The 21,367-nt window shown below is 37.5% G+C and overlaps 1 protein-coding gene across 1 annotated transcript in view; it reads right to left on the reverse strand.

The window, feature by feature from the left end:
• Positions 1 to 12,592, reverse strand: part of slco3a1a (solute carrier organic anion transporter family member 3A1a) — a 58,542-nt gene extending 45,950 nt beyond the window's left edge. Inside the window, exons 1-2 of the mRNA XM_084124436.1 lie at positions 12,041 to 12,592; positions 7 to 445 (exon numbers count right to left, since the gene is read on the reverse strand). Coding sequence (XP_083980562.1) covers positions 7 to 445; positions 12,041 to 12,178 — 577 coding nt within the window. The 5' untranslated portion in view covers positions 12,179 to 12,592. The remainder of the gene's footprint in view (positions 1 to 6; positions 446 to 12,040) is intronic.
• Between the last annotated feature and the right edge of the window lie 8,775 nt (positions 12,593 to 21,367).

Genomic DNA, 21,367 nt, shown 5'->3' on the forward strand with positions numbered 1-21,367 from the left:
ACTTACCTATATAGAGAGAGGAGTCTTTCTTTCGCACATGATCATCTATGTAGGACACACCCAGGGGCTGAACAGGTGTTGCACCGATACCCAGCAGCACTTGGGCTCCAATCAGAAGCAAGTACATCATGTTGGTGTTGGCTCTATTCCCACACGTTTCATCGGTTTTAGAGGTGTTGGTGCACACGTCTCGTCCCAATTCCTTGCTCCATGTGTCTGTGATCAAGTATTGACTGGTGAGGAATTCAGGTAATGCGGAGAGCAGCGCTCCCAAAGCCATGACAATGCCTCCGCAGCCAATTAACCGAGGACGGTGGGCTTTAGCACCAAAATAACTAACAAAGAGAATGAGGGCCAGGTTGCCGATCTCAAAGCTGCTGGCAATGACGCCCACATCAGCGCTCTGAAGATTGAAGCGCCGCTCCAGTGTGGTCAGCACGCTCACCTAAGAAATAAACAAAGCAGAAGAATTACTGTAATGTTAATCTGACAATATTGGAGTTTTAGGTAAATTTTTAGGCATTTTTTAAAGAAGTCTTTTATTCTCACCAAGGCTGCATTTATTTGATCATAAATTCAGTAAAAACAGTAATACCGTGAAACATTTTTACAATTTCAAATAACTGTTTTCTGTTCTAATATATTTTACAATGTAATTTATTCCTGTGATGCAAAGCTGAATTTTCAGCATCATTACTCCAGTCTTCAATGTCACATGATCCTTCAGAAATTATTCTAATAGGATGATTTGCTGCTCATTTAGATTTTTTTCAGGATTCTTTGATGAAGAGAAGAATATATATATATACTGTATATATATTGTATTGTACTGAAGTCAAATTCCACCTTAAACAACATAACAAATCTAATTTAAACTAAGAGTCATCTTGGAGAGGTAACACGTGGCGGTAAAGATCAGTGAAGAAACTGTCTTTATATTTGCTAATATTTACACAAGATAACACAAAATGAGATACAGTTATGCTGCATGCTACATGGAAATGACAAGTCAGATTAAAGTAATAAAATCAAACCAAACACAGCTATTCCAACAAGGGTGGAATAAAAGCATACTGAACCCAAGTCAAAGAAGAGAACTAATGACACAGTAAAACAACTGTTTTGACAAATTCGTTCAATCATCGTCATGCTACTTGTCACACATTAATTATCAAGGCCTATGACAGAAATAGCTAGTGGAAGGGAAATAATGCCACCAGGCAGCCTTGAAGAGGAACCACAGGACTTTAATGAAGCAGCTTTGAGCTGGGGCAACAAATATGCCATGGCTGTGAAAAGAGCATGTTACTGAGGCCACGCTCTTTACTATAATCCTATTCCTCTAGAGCGAGCCAACTCCAGGCCTCTCTCAGATGCTGCACATACTGGTCTTTGCAAATCTCCCCTTACTGCACGACAGATTCCTTTGACTGGAGAGATCATTTCAATTTGATGGATAAGACAATATTCACTATGTTGTCCATGGAAACATAACAATGCTTTCTCCTTTCTCCTACTGTATATCAACGGATGTTAGATAGCTAAATGTTGCCATTTTCTGCTGCTGCTAATAGATACATTGACACGCTGCTGTGAGCATGTAAGATATGCTGCTGCTACATGAATAGATCAGACATACATAAATCCCATAGCAGATCTAGACAGGTGGAGATAACAATTATTATATTTGTCTTGTTTTCATTGCAATTAATTACATTTCTAAGGCTAAAGCCTTAAGATAATTTACAGCCTTTTTTATGGTTCATTTATTCCTTTTTTTGGTAATCATAAATTTATTTATTTGGTAACTAGCCATGTAAAAAGATGAAGAATGTACATCCAATTAACACATTTGTCCAAATAAGATAGCATCCAAAATGTGCTTGATAGTTGTCTTTACTAGTCTATCCAGGGTTATTTATAGACCTTTTTGTGAATAATTGAACTTCTGATTAACACAGTTCAATGAATGGATTGACATAACTGTGTGAAGCACAATTTCTGCTACCAAATCATTGGTATAGCATAAAACTGTAACATTCTGTCCAGAGGAAGATATTCCTTAACAGTTAAAATGCCTGATGTGAATAATGAGTTTAATGTGAGCCTTATACAGCAGTGATGTTGCTGTCATAACTCTCTGCTAATTCGATTTGCTCTAACTCAGTTTCCTGTAGTTAGCGTGGTGCAATTTAATTGGAAACCTTGGACAGTCTAACAGACCACTTTGTTTTGTGTACAACTGATGTTCGTGACACATTTGCAGTCCACTACAAGCCTGACTTAAAAGTTGTCTTGTGTTTCAGTTAGTAATATGAAACATGCAAAATGCATCACACTCACTGTTAAACAGCTGGTATACAGTATGACTTAGTCTAGATAAACTGCAAGAAACAAAATACTGTTCATGCATACTGTTGACACATTTTGAATATCATAGTTACTTGGCCATTGTCCATAATCATGCTTTACATTTTGAATATCTTTCTAACAAAAAGGGTTAGAGAAGACCACTATACAAGCTCTGTCTTAATATACTGTGTGTGTCATAATAAAATATGAACGAAACTGTAGCGCCCAGAAGCTGCTTCTCAGACAGCGCGTGAACAGCCTATTAAATCGAGTTCTCTTACATGTGGACCATTTCACACAAAATTATGTCATAATGCCTGTATAGGCAAGTATCCTTGTAGTAGGTTTTGTCATAAGTGAACGTAAACAGTTGAAAGGAAAACGCATGTGCAACAGTGTGTTGGATATGCGCAGCTCTTAAAGTGACAGCAGCCTAATAAACCTTCTGCTACCTTTATCCTCAATGTTAATCTTAACAACAAAAGACAAAGAGAAAATCAGCCACTGCTCTTGACTAGTTGAGCCCCGCTGGAGCAACTCTAAATATTCACTTTGCTGCTATTGAATTAAAGATAAAAAATGATAGAGCAATAATATGAACAATGAAAGTAACAGCAGCAGCTCCTACAAAACATTTCCTACAATGCATAATTAGGAATGAAAATAACTGAAGGAAATATCTATTTGTTAAGCCAAATCATTCTTTTGGTTTCTCAGACCACTATTTTTAAAAATGCATTGAAACTACAAGTATCGATACTAAATGCTAATACTAAACAGGGTTCCAGACTGCGACCATTTTTTGAGAATGTGCGAGTTAAAATTTGATGTGGTCGCATTTGTGCGAGTAAATGGTCATGTACTACTCAGTTAAATTCACGCATGAATTTTCCTGCATTGAACTTGTTTTAGCGCCCGCCAAAGTCTTATTTGATCGGTGAGTAATGTAGATGAACTGCTGCGCTTGTGACAGGGCGCATGTTTAACTGAAGGAACGAGCAGAGAGAGAGAGACGGCGAAAGTGTAAACAAGACTTCACCGTCTCCAAACTAAACGCTGTCATGCTCTCTCTCCCGCGCGCATATTAATCAATAAAAATCGACACGGTGGTAAAAGGTCGGAAGAGTTTCCGTGGAGCATTCAGAGATTTTTTTTTTTTTCCTGAATTACCGCTGGGTGTGAATTGTGCTAAATAAGTTGCCTTATCTTCTCTGAAAAGCGTTCCGGACATTCAGCTGACATAAAAAAAACACTTTAATTAAACGAAAAAAACTATCCAGTGATGAAATGTTTTCTGTGTTGACACAAATCTTGGATGTCCATGTCCTAACTGCTGGGATAATCACACAACGCGCACGACATGTCCAATTCGCGAACTAATGACTCATTTGAACCGATTCATTTTAATGAATGGTTAAAACAACTGATCTTTCCAACACTGAACTCAGGAGACGTCTGAATCGGTGTATAACTAATCAGTAACACTTTACAATAAGGTTCTATTTATTACATAAATTACATAAAAAGTACAGTTTGCCTACTCAAGCTTAAGCTTTAAAATAAATAAAACCACTTGTTTTTTTGAAAAGCATTTGACTACATTTTTCCACACAGTGCTATCAAGAATCAATAAGAGAATCGTTAAAGAATCGGATCGATAATCAGAATCGTCAGTGGCATTATTATTGATAAAATCTTATCAATTCCCATCCCTATGTGAAGACAGTAAAATTTTAATCAAACATTAAAGAACATATATGTTTTTTATTAGTTTTTTTTTTAGAGTTAAAAGATTAAAACATTTTGCTAACCAAGACCACTATTCATCAGCATGCATTGATTAATCCCATGGCATGTATCAAAAAAAAAAAAAGTGCAACCAAATCATATGCTGGAGCGACCAACTGAGAAAGTTGGTAGCACCAGTGCAACCAGTGGAAAAGTTAGTCTGGAGCCCTGCTAAAAATGAAAGTATCGGTATTGGACAGTTTTGGAAAGTGGTATTGTGGCCCCCTCATTTTAACATTGGATTTTCAATATCCAAAAACATTAAATTGTTTAAATTGTTACTGCCTTCCTTTAGTTATTATTTTGGAATAAATGTAAAAATGCTTGTTGGGGTAATACTATGTAGTTTCCGTTTTTCTCAAACAGCGACCCCTAGAGTCGCTGTGGAGTATTTGTATTTAACGCTACGGTCGTAAATACCACTCACGCAGAGCCGTCTCTGCACTCTTCCAACCGCGCTTTCTTCGTCGACTCTGCCATGATCACGTCTGAAACGCGTGCTAGTGTCTTCCATAGAGGCTGCTTCATATGTTGTTGATGTATGTGACGTCATGCCGCAAGCAAGTCGTGATTCTCGCAAGACTTGTCGGGGCGCCACCTCTCAAACCTGCATTGCTGGTTTTGCCAGCGGCGTCCCCCAGATTTTTTTTTAATTCTCTTGTGTAATAAAATATGTGTGTGTGCTTTTGTACTATTCACACTGGCTCTGGTCAGTTGCCAGACCCAAAGATATGTGCCAGGCTGCCAGCCTACAGGTTCTGGAAGCATAGCAAAAGGACAGGATAGGCCACATCCCCCACCTGCCTCCACTTTCTGCTTGCCTCAGAGTTTGTGCAAAACCTGCTGAAACCTGTTGATTAAATAGCTGGGTCTCACTGCATACATACATCGGTGCCAGTTCCACTGCAATAGGGCACATAGGCTGATAACTTTAATGCCAAGACACATTCAACAAGTCAGCAGCATCAGCTAATGCCAAATCTCTATCCTGACATGCTCACACCCATTGCCCTCTAATCCTTCAGCATGAAACCCCATCATTATAGCAAGGCGATGAATTATTGAACAATGAGACAAAAGTGTCTATCATGTTATTGTTGAGTCAAGTCAAGCTTACATAATAAGCAATGACAAATTGTGCAGAACAACCAGTCTGCATCATTCAAGCGTGAAATGTTTTCAAGAACATGTGCGGCTACCAGGCATCCTTCAGCAATCTGTGTTTGATTTTGAACATGAGAGAGACGCAGCATTGCCTTATCAGTATGACAGGATGCAGAACAACAGATTCGAAGTACGTTCCATGAATTGAGGTTTCTGAGAAGAGATGGTGGACCAATAGAAAACAGTAACTTTTGATAAATTAATTATTCTGTATGGCATAAACCACAGTTGTTGATTTTAAATACAGAGGGAATGTTCTTTAGAACAAATTAAAGCAGAAGACTGTACCAGTAAGAAAATCAAAACAGTTATAATATTGGTATTATTACAAAGCATGTCTGATTATTGAATACAATAATTTCAAAGAATGAGAGATAGCTGGCTGGTATAACTGCTCAAAGCATCCATACCAACAGTTCAAAAGAAAATGTGATGGGAATATAAACGAGGGATGTCATTTACAGGTTCAGCCCATTGTTTGCTGTCAGGCGGGGATTGATTTCGAGTCCTGCACTGTCAACATAAACACATTCTTTTTCATCATTAAAACATTTCACCCATACAGAAATGAACTGCACTTTTGAAAAACATATTTAAGTGCACTCACATGAGATGAAATGTCTGCTCATATTAGAATCCTAAAAAAGCTGATTAATTTAACTTGGAGTGAGTCGCCCCATGAAGGCCGCCATGTTGAGATCACATGACCTGCTGAATATCACCAAAGACTATAATAACACAAGACGCACGTCAGCGTAACTCGTATTGTTTTGAATGGGGAAATGTGCAACGCTCAATATGGCGGAAGCTCTGGTTCCTATAGAAACAGTCAGACGAGCGCTTCCACCGCGCATCCGCATTATCTTGATCCAGCTGAAAAATGCCATTTTCTGTCATGATTAGAGCGTTTAGAAACAATTCATGAGACAGTTGTTGTCAGATTTCATTGGTGATTACAGATTTCAAATATGAAATTTAATCGTAAGCTTGGAGAACAGTTTTGGAGAATTTGATGTTTCCCCACTCAAAGAGATAGGAGCCGAGAGGCGTTTTAAAGATGGCCGCCGAGTGAAATGACTTGTCTTAAAGGGACTTTGATATCACTCATCTCGGTAACCCTGAGAAAAGAAAAAGAAAAAAGACTTACACAGAAGTACATTTTTTATCTTTCAGATCTTCATGGGGAACTTTTTTACCCTCATGTGAAACTCTCTATCGTGCACATTTCTTGCAAAAATCTTCCTGATAATGGTAAATGTTGGGGCAGATGAATGCGAGCCTGCAGAGGTGGGTTTTAAAGCAACACTAAGGAACATTTTTTACCTTAAAATGATGTTTCCAAAATCGTATCAGTGGTTCATCAAGTCATAACAGGGTGAAAGGCACTTCTGGATTCGCTTTGCAACCCTATATCTGCTTTAAAGGTGCTCTAGGTAACTTTTTAACCTTAACTGAGCAGCTTTGGAGTCAGTGGAATGGTTATATTACTTATTTCGAGTTGAATGGTGGTGGTTTCGCACCCCCCTGGTGCCCGAGAGCGGAAAAAACTCACTTGCAACTTTGGGCCGGCGGGTCGGCGTCAGGAAGTATCGTGTGATATCAGGTCTCGCGATGTAACGAATTGCTTGAGGGCACTGCACACGTACACGCCCCCATTCAAGCACCGGCTAGCTATAAGCAAAGGGCAACGATAGATTGAGTTATGGCTGAGGCTGTAAAAAAAGATGCAGAAAGCTAGGAAATCTTTGTCGGAGGACCAATGAAAGAGGAAACGGGAGACTGACCGAGCAAGTCAGACTCGAGTAAATATCGGACCGGCTTTTTCAGAATGGGGAGAGCTGAGAGAAACAGAAGCCTGCAAAACGGATGCTGATCCTGCTGTTGCACTTGTAAGTATCTTTGGAATAAACTGTGTTTAATATTTAAATTTCAAGTAATTGCGACCTCAGGATGTTTGCTATTGTCTGTAAAGGTTTTTATTATGATCGCTGTCTGTTACGGGCTTACTAGTACGCTAGATACTATAACTTTGATGTTAGCATTGTCATTAGCAAACACGTTTGATTTCTGTAGTTGTTTGGCCGTTCCTCTGTCGGTTTTATTTGTGTAACTTACACTTTTATTTTATGTCACTAAGTCAACGCGTCTGATAAGAGGCAATAAACATGTTGCACATATCATGATCGAGCTAGAAAAAACGTTCTGATGTTTTCTTAGACAAGCAAAGGTAAACCGTCATTCTACCAGATTAACTTATAGACCTTACTAATATAACTTTAGAAATATAGAAAATTTAGAAATTTAACAAATATTAGCCTCCGAGATATATATATATATATATGTAAGGAATAATTGACGACAGGCCGTTGAATTATTAGAAAAATAATGCACACCCGAGGTGGTAATGCGGTCACGACGCGAAGCGGAGTGGCCGTTCACCTCGGGTGTGCATTATTTTTCTAATAATTCAACGGCCTGAAGTCAATTATTCCGCTTATACTACAGTTACCACACCTCGAAACATTGTTCAGATTATGTATTTCAAGACGTTTGTAAAGTTTTTGTCATTAAAACGCTCTTGTATGTAGGACTAATTTCTTACGCATCTAATCCCCTGCCTCCGTTGCTAATTCCAAAACGTCATTTTAGAGTTAGTAACGGAGGTTTGAGCCACTGATAGCAGACTAATGCTGGGGACACACGACTAGCTGACACACTCTCTGACTGTTTTCATCGCAGCATATTTTAAAAACCGACTTTAAACACAGACTGAATGCGCTGAACACGCGTTTGGACATGATAAGTCATAAGAAACAAATAACATTCATAACCGGCCTTAAAGTGTGTCCCCGGCTTTATGCAGTTATTAATGCAGTTATTAGAGAGAGATGTTGCAATAATGAGACAGAAAAGCATGTGCGTCAATATTATTATTTATTTATTAATTCAATTCGTTTTAATTAATTCGTTTATTTATTCTTTTGTTTCTATTATTGACAGATGACAGTAGCCTAGACTAGCCAAATAAATGAAACACAAAGCCCTTTTAACAAGTAGGCCAATCAATAATTATTTATTTGTTAAATTATCTGCAATAAAAATCCGTACTGCAGGACTATCCATTTATTTAGCCTATATTCAGTTTAATTTTCTATTGATTATATAGGACTATATACTTAATTTATTAAAATTAAACTGCATGTTTCCATTGATTGTGAAGCTAGACATTGAAAATTGCAGATCAAGCGCATGGGGCTAAATGTTTTTTCTTGTTATGAATTGTATCCTATCTTCCGTTATTACAGTTGACTACGCGAAGTGATATGGAACTGTAATGCGGTCAAGACCTGCCTGGAACTACTTTAGCTGTGCGTTTCCCTGAAAATAATGCACACCTTAGAACGTTCGTCAACCAATCAGATTCAAGCATTCAACGGCCCTGTAGTATAAATATATATATATTTATGCTCATGCCCATTCTCCCAAAAACAAACAAACACCAAAGCAGTAGTTCGCCTCGTTCATATCGTTCGTTCCCGGTAAAAATAATAGTATGCATGACAACACAATAAAAAAATAATAATAAAAAAATCGCCATCAGTTGGAAAGAAAATATTGCTTTACTTGCCTCGGTAGACCTAACTGGTTTTGAAATAGCCGGTTCCTCTGCTCAGCTGGGTTGACAGCTGATCAGCTGGGTTGCTCGTGGCGAGGGGGGGAGGGACAACAGTTCGTTTTCACGACAGAGTGTTTGAAAGCATTTACTACCAGACACTGGGGGGAGCTACGTAGAGAAAAAACACTCAGACTTGCCTGGTGTCCCTTTAACCACACTATGCAAGTTTGCCAAACTGGGTCGCGTTTCTGTAGTTCGAATGAGACATAAGAAAACTACAAATTTGACTTGCTTTACGGCAAGTGTTACAATAGTCATTATTTAGTTTTTCTTTGTTTCTGATGTCGCAATACATCATACTTTGCGACAGTAGGCTGCGGGCGGCGAAATTATTTACGACAGCGGTAATGGAAAATTCCGCTTCCAACCTGTAGGGCGACCGAAGAGGAAAAGTTCCTTATTGTTGCTTTAACATACTAAATGGTTTGGGAAGTCCTAAATACCAGAGAGAAGTCTGACGTTTTCACCAGAAAATCCAGTTATGATTAAACATTATGAGGTGAGAAATAAAAAATAAAAAATTAAACATATGCACAGATGAATTGTTCACAATAAAATATATAATATGCATTTAGAAAATAAACAGGGTGAATTTTCATTTCATGCTGACTTTAATAGTTCTCTTAATTCCTAACAGAAGAATATTAACTATGGACAGACTACATATAATGTACAATGCACCATTTAGTTTTACATCACTCTTAAACTGACCTTTTGCGGCTGCTGTATTTAAAGCTGTCTAAGAGCACGTACTTGCTGAAACAGCTAATACAGGCGCAAGTGTGGTGGTCATACATGTCTACATGTTTCTGCTTAGAACTCTATCAAGTACAGGCAAACTGAGCAAGCACAAATTAAATGAGTTGAGGTTAGAACAAGATATATTTGTTTGGATATGTCACGTGGCATGCCTGCCAAGGGACATTTGCAAACTCTGTCCCAGCATTTTGCATCACAGTCAGAGTAGCTACTTAACTATGCATATTGGAATCTATACAAAGATTAACACAAGTTGGGAGAGCTTTCAGGAGATTAAAAAAAAGACACAAGACTAGCTCTCTTAGCACATGGGGAAAGTCCAGACTGCCAAAGTCAAGATCAGGGCTGGGGCTAAACTTAGGAAACTGACACAATGTCCAGGAATGAGTCACTGAGTCATTCTGTGAAGGAGGGTGGAGACTCTATCTCAAAATGGACAAGAATTACAGTTGCTTCTGATATAATCTAAATAATTCAGTCCAATATTACATGGAAAATTTCAAATGGTACAACATGACCTGCATGCTGATAAACTGTATTATATTTTTAACCTTGAACAAATAAAAGTGGGTCTAAACAAAACATTTTCATTGATCTCTTGCATTCTGTATAAATAACCTAGACGTTAAACAATCACTGTAAATATACAAACTTGTACTGTTTCACACAAATGTTTGCTTTGGTAAGACATATTTGGAAATATTCTAAAGCAATTTGATGGCTGATTTGTCTATGGAAAAACCTCAGGGAGGATAAGTTTAGTTTAATGCCCTATTTATCTGTCAAAATAAATCTGGGCAATCTCTACATTTTCCAGTCCCACAAAGTTTTTTCTTTTTCTTTTTTAAATGGCAGAGTGTTGATTTGGTTTCCAAACATCACAATTTCCATAAGCTGGGAACAAATCCAGTCCACAACAAGTGCACCCCTTTGAGACTGTTCCCATGATGTATTGTGGCTTTCTGGCAGAGAGCAAATGATTGTTTCCTTTCCAAATATGGTCTGAGCTTGCACAGACATCAGAGACGTCCCATGGGTATGGAGGACATGGCTGGACAAATCTCGTTCTTATCAAAGAAGCTATATAGTGAGGTATCCAACTCACGACACCAAGCAATGTGAGAATTTTCTTTTAGACATCGGACACAAACCAGAGACAACCACAAAGCAGCTTTGTTGTGTTTACCATTTATAAGCAGAGTTGTCAAAAGCAATCAAATCTTGAATAATCGCCAAAATATTGACATTATCTTGCTGCATAGTAACACTTGTTTAGTTAGGGGTATATTTAAGACGCCATTTAATAAAATAAATAATGACAAGATAAAGACTTTGACATTCTCAGGTTCCAGTAAGCAAAATATTAAAAAGGTTATAATCAAAAATATCTCTCAGATATCTAAAACAGATTGTCCTCCATCATTATTTTTGTTTCATAGTAACACTGGTTTTGTCAGGGACTGTATATTTGAGTTATAATAAGCTACTTAATAAAATAACTTTTTTTTTTTTTTTTTTTTTTACAATTGAAGGCTCTTTTTTACTCCATCACAGGAGCGGGTCTCTCTAGTCTAGTGAGATAGCTGGTGCAATAAATGTAAAACCAGGAGTGGATCTAGAGCAACACTTTACAGTCGCTAGTGAAAGTGTCTGTCTCTCCGTTCCACAATATAGCCAACGCTACAGTACAGAACTTCACACACAAAGCTTGATGCTGATGCTCCTTTGGGAACTATTTTCGTTGGTAGGAAGGAAATATCTAAACTATCAGTTGTTTGAAACAAGTTATTCTAGATTAATTTTCATAGAACTGTTGAAATCAATATCACGCGCGATCAGAAGCGAATATCAGAAGGCACCTGCCGCAGAATTACAGCAGTTCACCTTCCAACTGTACTTTTTGCTCGTGTGATATTGATTAATGGTGTTTTATATTGATGATGGAGATTAAAGTGATCCACATAGACCCAAGGTTTTCTGTCATACTAGCCCACAGTTTGCCAGGCATCTTATTTCTCACAGCCTGACAGCTAATCTTATGACTGCTAAGGCAGCTATGCTTTAGGCTAACGTTACTATAACACTACTGTATGTGTTCACTTCATTACATGATTAGGCTATGATAAATCCATCACGCTTCATGCACTAAACTGCACTCAAGAAGACTGAAGATACGGATTAACGACGAGTCAAACTTGGAGTCAAACAAGTTCTGTGAGTTCAATAAGAACAAACAGTCATTTCCAGAGCCTAAAGTGTATAACTTAACCAAAGCCAAATGAAACGCATCGATTTACTTACCAAGTATGCCCCCACTGTGCCCTGTGCCAACATCAGAGCACATTCCGCCACTAAAAATATCTTAATATTTGAGAAACACGAGGGTTTCTTATCATCCCGCTGAGGGTCCTCGGAGCTCCTCTGCTTTTTCACCAGCATCCTGAACAGTCCAACCGCCAAGAAACGCAGCTATAAACTATTGTAAACGGAGAATAAACGCTAAATCAAGCGTGTCTTGATATATCTAATGTAGCTACTATAACTGCTGTTGTTTACAGTCAGACTCAGTGCCGTGTGACAGACTTTTCATTGAAACTCCGCCGATGAATGAAGACGAACTAAACTCTCCTCCTATGCGCTGTATCGCGGAAACGGAGGATAAAAGGTCGCTGTTTTTTACTCCAAACATGTTTCTTTCCCTCTGAGACTGTCCGAGCCCCCGTCGCGTAGTGTTTGCTCGTATTCCGTCACCATCGCTCGAGTCCGCATGCTTGATTCTCCGCCTCTGTCATTACGACTGATTCAAGCGAGCGTTTCTCACATACCGGTCGGTCTTGTACAGTAAAGACACACGGGAGGCGCTGTGATGCAGGCATCAGCTGAATGCTTTACTGACTCGTATATTCAAAATAAAGGCACATTGAATGGCAAAAACATGTGTTAAATCATTCATGTCAGTAATTTTCTGGGTGAATTCGGATCGTTACGCGCAACACAACATTGGTTTTTGGCGATCATAGCTTTTCTTAACTTATCTTAAATATGTAAACAAAACACTAACGATTTCTGTGATATATTTTTGATGTGTTAATACAACATAAAATGATCAATAAATGTCAATAACTTGGATTTTATCACGTAACATGCGATTTCATTCTGTTTGACACCGTGAACTGTAAGCATTAGTGCAACATTTTGAAAATCCTGTGGAAACCCAGTTAAAGGCAGGGTAGGTAGGATTTATTAAAAATTAAAGATCCAAATTTGTTAAAACTTTCTATATATATCAATACATAATTAAAATGTAAGAACTCTGAAAAAAAGAGTATAAAAATCAAGTGACTCTAGACCGTTTAATCTGTATTAAACACAGCTCATTATTTCGATTCGGGACGAATCAAAGGATTGGCTTAGGCGACTGTCACTCTCTCGCAACCATGGCAACCACCCTTTTGCCACACAGCACCTGCCCACTTGCGCGCGACCGTTTGATTTGAGGAGTGCGAGAGGCACGGAACCTGATCACACCTCCGTCCAGTAGATGGCGGTAATGCACTATGTTTGCAAGCTGCCAATAAAATCTATCGAAGAAGAAGAAGAAGGCACTGAACCTAGGAATACCAAAACAATGGCAGAGAAAGAGCAATCTAAATTTACAGTACCGGCATATGCAGTTAGTGAAGGCAAACCAGGCAAAAAAATGCCCCTTCCCCTCCGCTTGTCTCAGGTAAATAATGCGTCCTCTAGCTCAGCGGTCGGAGTCGCGCGTTCATGTGTTTTGGGGGCGTGGCTTTGGAAGAAGCACAGAAATGAGGGGTTGGAGTGAATGGAAATAATGAGATGTCTTTAAAACAGTCGTGAGAGGTCTACAGACACTCGATTTTGATACTTTCTTTTTCAGAGTACTTACATTTTAATTATGTATTGATATGTACATAAAGTTTAAACAAATTTGAAAAATAAAATTTTTAGACCATTTCTACCTACCCTGCCTTTAAATACATACATGCATACAGTAGATAGTAGCCTACAGTACATACTACAGTTCATACATAAAGTACAAACATGCCTACATACATACAATACATACAGTACAAACATATTTACAGTAAGCCTACACATACTTTTAATGGCCATTTTCTTCAAGGAAAAGTTTTTGTTTTAAAAATGTTTGGTGCTTTACAAAAAAAACAAAAAAACAATAACAGCGCATGGGTATGAAATAACATGAATAAATAAAGACAACTACTAATTTTTCATTTTTAAACCATGGGTTTCCATACTGGTGTCTAAACATAGAAAAGTGTCGATACAAAAACTGGCAAAATTAATGAATGCTTTTGACTTCAAATAATTTGATTTAAATAAATAATAAAAAAATGTTAGTTTTACATCACTCTTAAACTGACCTTTTGCGGCTGCTGCATTTAAAGCTGTCTAAGAGCACGTACTTGCTGAAACAGCTAATACAGGCGCAAGTGTGGTGGTCATACATGTCATACAGCCATCTACATGTTTCTGCTTAGAACTCTATCAAGTACAGGCAAACTGAGCAAGCACAAATTAAATTAAAAGTTGAGGTTAGAAGAACAAGATATATTTGTTTGGATATGTCATGTGACATGCCTGCCAAGGGACATTTGCAAACTCTGCATGTTGCATGTTGATTAAAAAAATTAAAAAATCAAACAAAAAACTAATACATTTAACAGAACTAGCAAGTAGAAACTAAGTATTTTCCAAATAATATTTTTTGTGTGTTTATAATATAATTTTTATAGTCTAAACTGTCTAAATTTGACCTTTATACATGATGATAGCTGTCTTTAACTGGGGTCCCTGGCATGAGGAAGATCATATTTGGGGATACGTAGACTAAAAGACTGAAAATCCTTCTTTTGAACTAAGTTCTCAGTGGAATCATAGTGATAGCCTACGTTGTAAGATTGTATAACCAGTTCACATACTGTATTGCCTAATGGGTTTGCAACCTTTAAACTTTTTATGCTGAATTATTATCAACAGGATGTGAAGATGATTCATCATAAATATATTAAGCTATTTAATTTCAAGTTGACTTAACATGTTTAACAGCTTACTTCATGACTCAGCTAAAGTTTTGAGGGACAAGCTTTTTTTTTCTCAGCTGTGGGGACTGTGTGAACACTGTTCTGGTCAGAATTTTGAGGAAGAAGAGTGTGAAATTCTGACGCATTCTAGGTACAGTGCTAGAGAAGAGGCTGATGCTTTTCACACTCACACACTGCGGTGTTTGGTTGCCATGGCAAACATACAGCAGCTGTTAAGTTATGAAGACCTGTTTTCTTTGCTCAACTTTTATGATTATTTAACATGCATGGATGTCTTGTTTAGGTAGAATCAATGGTAAAGAGTCGAATAGTTAAAGGCATCATTTACTCACCATGTTGTTCCAAACCTGTATGAGTTTCTTTCTTCTGTTGTAAAGAAGATATTTTGAAGAATGTTGGTAACCAGACAGTTGATAGCCATTGACTTCCAGTATTTTTTCTTTCCTACTATGGAAGTCAATGGCTACCGTCAACTGTCGTTGTCATTCCTCGTATGTGCAAATATACTTGGCACTCATTCTGATTCTGATTCTGATTAAACCACTGTGGGTTCAACCCTAATAGGACAAAAAAGCATCAAAATACAGCTTTAAAACTGAATATAATCCCCAAAAAAACAGATTTTCCCCCAATTGCATAACATATGCATAGATTCACCATGCAATTCTTTCATGCACACATAGTGCATCATGGAAAAAACTCTAAATCATAGGCAGAGACTTGACATGTTAGCATCCATTAGTAGATGCAAAACATGCATTAAAGTGACTTGCTGGGGGGGGGGGGGAGCATCTTTACAGTATAAGCAACCCCTCTGACAACGTTCCATATGGCCCATGCATTTTTCATGTGGATTTGAGAAGAAATGTGATAAAAAAAAAAAAAACCTGCATTAATTTTTTGTTGGGAACTATCGTAGAAATTATATTGCAAAAGCTACTATCAACAATTAGCCTATGTTTTTATATGGGCCACTCATAAAAATGAAAATGGCAGATGAAAATAGCTTACTGCCTTTTTCATAAAGTCATTGCCTGTTTGTATAGTCTTGAATGCTTATGCACATTAGCTGGATCAGTCTGAAAGGTGAGATTTAGCGTGTTTTCAACTAAAAAGACACAAGTGAAACCAAGGCTCATTGGAAAAACATGTCGCCAGTGGCGACATTTCTGCAAAACGACATTACATTGCTTTTTGCACAGTCGTAAAATTAGTGCTCAAAAAGGCTTTTTCAGTTTAATTCGAAACAGAATCTGAACGTGAATCTGGCAACGTTTTATTAAGTTGGTTGCTGTATGGCATGCAACCTATATAGCCTACCACATACACTAAATCTTTTTGTGTTAACAAAAGCAAACGTGAGATAAAAATGCATTTGCTTAAGCAACCAATTTTTTTTAAATTTGAGTTTGTTAATCATGACTCATGTTTTACGGGATTCGTACCCGAGTGCTCCTATTGAGAATTTTACTATGCTAAAAAAAACCTATACATTTAGAGCTGGTTATGTGATGTAAACGTCAACATATACATTAGTTAACCTACAAATTACCACTACATCTCACTAAATGCACAATATACTAATCAGACCAGCTCTGAGTCTGTGATTTGAAACTGATGTCTCCTAAAGAATTAAAGGTGTGTCTATGTAATTACATTACATAAACTGTATCAAAAGACCCTATATTATTTGGCAAGGCAAATATGCATCTATTACTGCATGCATAAAATGATGACCGCCAAGTGACCAAAATAACAGATACACACACACTCCCTGCTCTCCTGAAGTTATTTCCACGCTGCATTCCATGGAAACTCCCTTTATACAAACAAAGAGATACAAAATACTTGACATGTTTCCGTTCTCATAGAACTGATTATATTATGTCTGCACATATTAATATATACATATTTTTACAGATTCTGTTTCCTTTTCAGAGATAACCAATTCAATATTATTGAACAGCATTTTTTTTTTTTAATGATTAGTAAATTATTTAACAGCAAAATTCCAATAGGTTTTCTTATATTTATAGAATCTTCACATTAAATTGAAACATTCTATAGACTTTGTCATATCTTAATATTTTACAGGTTGGCAGTTGAGAGATAACAAAATCAGAAGAATGCAATGTGTTTCCAGATACATTAGTACATATCTAAGCACTTCATTGACAGCACACATTATGGGGAAGGCAGTCAGCAGCGGGCTCTATCGGCTCTAATGACTTCTCCATGCACAACGAAGGCTTGCTCATTACACTAATGTGCTTTATGGTGCACAAACTGCATGATATTATGACAACACCAGTGGCCCTATATTTTATTGGTAAGCACAAATGAAAAACACGCTCCCACAGCTAAAATCAATTTACATTTAATTAAATGGCCTGTCTTTTGCTTCATAATGAAAAGTGGCACTGTAGTTTTCAAATAAATGCACTGTTTTGGTACAAATGGGAACAAATTATAACAGGAACAAATTGATGGTTTGGCATCATTGTGCCTAATTTGAGTCTTACTCATGGGCTTGTGGGCGCAGACTGTATATATGAGACAAAAAAATGTTAGGAAACACTGCCTGGTCTAGATTTCTCAATATTTCAGTGCTGTATACTTGAAGCTGTCAGGCAGGTGCAGAGGAATGTGACCCGTGGCGCAACATAATTACTCTAACCAGCAGGCTGGAGTTTCACCTGGAGACAGAACATATGTGATGTCTCCAGATGCCAGCATTTAGTAGATACCTTGTTGCAACTTGCAAGATCCCTAGATTCCATTGATCATGAACGCATAAGCCACATTTTCACAAGTTATAGTGAAACATTTGGAACCAAATGAAACCATGTGTAAAACGCATGCTAGTGGTGGCCTTGAAACAAATATTGTGTCTTGAAACTGGGATGAATATTTGAATGCTACCGATTCCGATCTAAATTCCGATCTGAATTTTGACTTGTGATGCAGCCTGAATAAATCACACCAAGTTTGCCCATTGGCCAGAGAAGAACTGAGCCTGGTGTTTAGGTTCCTTGCCACTGTCACCTCTGGCTTGCTTATTTGGGGACACTTAATATTATTGATCTGACTGTACTGACGCTGTTGTATTAGAAACTGAACTGAGCTGGACAATGACATAATTTTTTGCAGAACTGCTTTATAGATGAAATTAACTAATTTAATAATTGATGATCTTTACAACGGAACTGAATCAGCACTGAATATATGCATACTTCCCTACATACGTGGTAGGAGAAAAACAGTATGTGAAAAGAGTAGTATGTTACATGTTACATGTATTTACTATAGTAATAACTATAAATTAGGCATAATTACATGCAACTAACCCTAAACCAAACCCTAATCCATATAGTAAGTACATTACATACATAGTTAAGTATTATTGCTCAGTACTTAAAATTACACTGTATCAGGGACACATTCAAATAAAGTGTAACCGCTTACTATCCCATGATGGAAAAGAGTTGGGAATGGCAGTTAAGCTACACAATTGTTAGATTGTATAGAAAGCCCTTATAATGACCAGGTGTGCATGTGTTTTTTGCAAAATACTAACTGCTGGAAGGCAGTTTCATTAATAAAAATAAAATAAAAATATATATATTAAATAGCGAATTTGATGGAAACTGTGCACGAGAACTTTTTCTGTGCACATATATATATGCAAATAATTCAGTTATTAGAGAATGATATTAAGTAGATCTCATTGATTAGCTTCTGCCTCTTGTACTTCAATATGTATGCCACTCTAGAACCTCCTCATGTGTCTGAGGGTTGAAAGAAAAATCAACAAGTACAACTTCACACACACACACACACACACACACACACACACACACACACACACACACACACACAAACAAATAAAAAAAAATACCATATAAAAAAAAAAAATACACGAGGTCTAATAACCTCAGGGTCCAGCCTTGTACTCCCAAACAGACATGCTAATACCTCTGCAAAAAAGCAACAGCACCCTTGGGAAACAATGATTATAAAGATATCACACTGGCATTTAAAGGCTTAGCAGATGTTGACTGAGAAAATGTCAGACAACGCTCTTTTTTCAGTTTTACTGTCCTAGCTATTAATAGAGCATCAGTATCTGTTCTGTGTTCAACACTTACTCACACACACACACACACACACTGAGACCTCTGCCATCTAATTTTACCCCAGTATCAATAGACAGACCATGTGCTTTAAAACTTCAGTGGCACTATAGCGAGAGGGTTTCAAATATAGAGCCTTCCACATGTAAAGTGATGGGTTATGCTGTCTCATGCTCTCAGAAAGAAAGAATGACATTAAACATTCACAATCCAAAATGGCATCGGTAGTTCTGTGGGTGTTATGTAGTATGTATTCAGGGGTTCAATAAACTGGAACAAACTGCTTTCCTGGAAGCTCCTACCATGCATACCAAATTGTTGACTCAGAGCAGGATCTGCACCTTTACTTCTGGGAAAAACAATAAAGCCACACACTGGTGCAAGCAAGCAACACAAGCTTAAAAGGGATGGGAAGGCCTCTGCCTATTGATTCCCTCAGTAAACCAGCAAAAGCAGAAAAGACTAAACTGAAAGGTGTCATTGAAAAGTGACAAGGAATCTTCTACAGGTGCGGTTTTATGCTACAAAACAGGCCGGACAAGTTTAGCCATTGTCTAATAAAGCTATTTATTATATGTGAACTCACCATCTGCAAGTAAGAGGGAGAAAAGCCGCAGCAACACAAATAGCACAAACATTAATATAAACTGACACGCAGCAACAGACTGACATGTCATAGTGTCACATATTCCCATAATCCTCCCAATCTCCTATTTCTATGAAATCTGCAACTGAAGTTATTGGACATGTGGCATTAGTTTCAAATCCCTCTTCTGGACTGTTCAAGTTATTAATTTTGTTACCAGTTGGGAGGAAGTAGCATTATTTCTGCAACAAACAAACACAACAAACCACCAGCAACTATAACTGCCACATATTTAAAATAGAGCTGTGAATCAGTGAAGAAAGAACTATTATTATTATTTTTTTAATAATCGAATTAAAAACTGTGAAGAAATATACAAGTATACTCTTTTTAAAAAGCTGATTTTATGTAAAAACTATATATTTCAAGTAAAATATGCACATATATACAGACCCTTTCCAAAAAATGTGAATATCATGGAGAAGTTTATTTATTTCCATAATTCCATTCAAAACGTTAAACTTCTATAGATTATAGATTCAGGGCCCACAACTTAAACGATTTCAAGTATTTAGTTGTTTATTTGTACATAATTTGGGCTTCCAGCTCATAAAACCCACGAAAACAGGATTTCAAAAAATTAGAATATTACATGAAATCACAGTAATTACACAGTGATACCATGGTCATTGAACCTGGTTTTGGTTATTTTGGCAGTGTGGGCAGGTGCAAATCCTGCTGGAAAATGAAGGAAGCATCTCCATAAAGCTTGTCTGCTGAAGGAAGCATGAAGTGCTCTGGAAATGTCCTGGTAGACGGCTGCGTTGAGTGGACAGCACAGTGGACCAACACCAGCCGATGACATGGCTCCCCAAACCAACACAGACTGTGAAAACTTCACACTGGACTTCAAGCATCTTGGATTGTGCGCCTCTCCATTCTTCCTCCAGACTCTGGGACCTTGGTTTCCAAATGAGATGCAAAATTTGCTCTCATCAGAAAAGAGGACTTTGGTCCACTGTGCTTTATTAAATCCAGAGTCAACGCAGCCGTCTACCAGGACATTTTCAGAGCACTTCATGCTTCCTTCAGCAGACAAGCTTTATGGAGATGCTTCCTTCATTTTCCAGCAGGATTTGCACCTGCCCACACTGCCAAAAGAACCAAAACCAGGTTCAATGACCATGGTATCACTGTGTAATTACTGTGTGATTTCATGTAATATTCTAATTTTTTGAAATCCTGTTTTCGTGGGTTTTATGAGCTGGAAGCCCAAATTATGTACAAATAAACAACTAAATACTTGAAATCGTTTAAGTTGTGGGCCCTGAATCAAGTATTCAAGTATTTAATTTAGTCCTAATCTGTACGTCGCTTTGGACAAAAGCGTCTGCTAAATGACTAAATGTAAATGTAATGAATCTATAATCTATGGAAGTTTAACGTTTTGAATGGAATTATGGAAATAAATAAACTTTTCCATGATATTCAAATTTTTTGGAAAGGGTCTGTATATACAAATATACATATATATATCTAAGTATTTTGAGAGCATATAGGAAGATCAACTTGATTACGTCATTCGAAGTGCTTCATGGGAGTAGGCGGAGCTAGCTTTTTTAGACTCTCTGATTGGTGGATTTTCACCATGCTGTTCAGTCAACATGATTATTTTAAAAATAAGTTGGAATAATGTGGGCTAACGGGAAGCAAATATCATCGATTAACAACCTTGTAGCTCACAGCAGGGCTGACTTTAAAAGTTTGTAAGTTATTGTTCAAAATCAATTTCCTTACAGAGAAAATGATTGAGTTTTTA

Source organism: Abramis brama (assembly GCF_963993115.1).
Source record: "Abramis brama genome assembly, chromosome: 9".
In the NCBI taxonomy this organism is placed as follows: Eukaryota; Metazoa; Chordata; class Actinopteri; order Cypriniformes; family Leuciscidae; genus Abramis; species Abramis brama.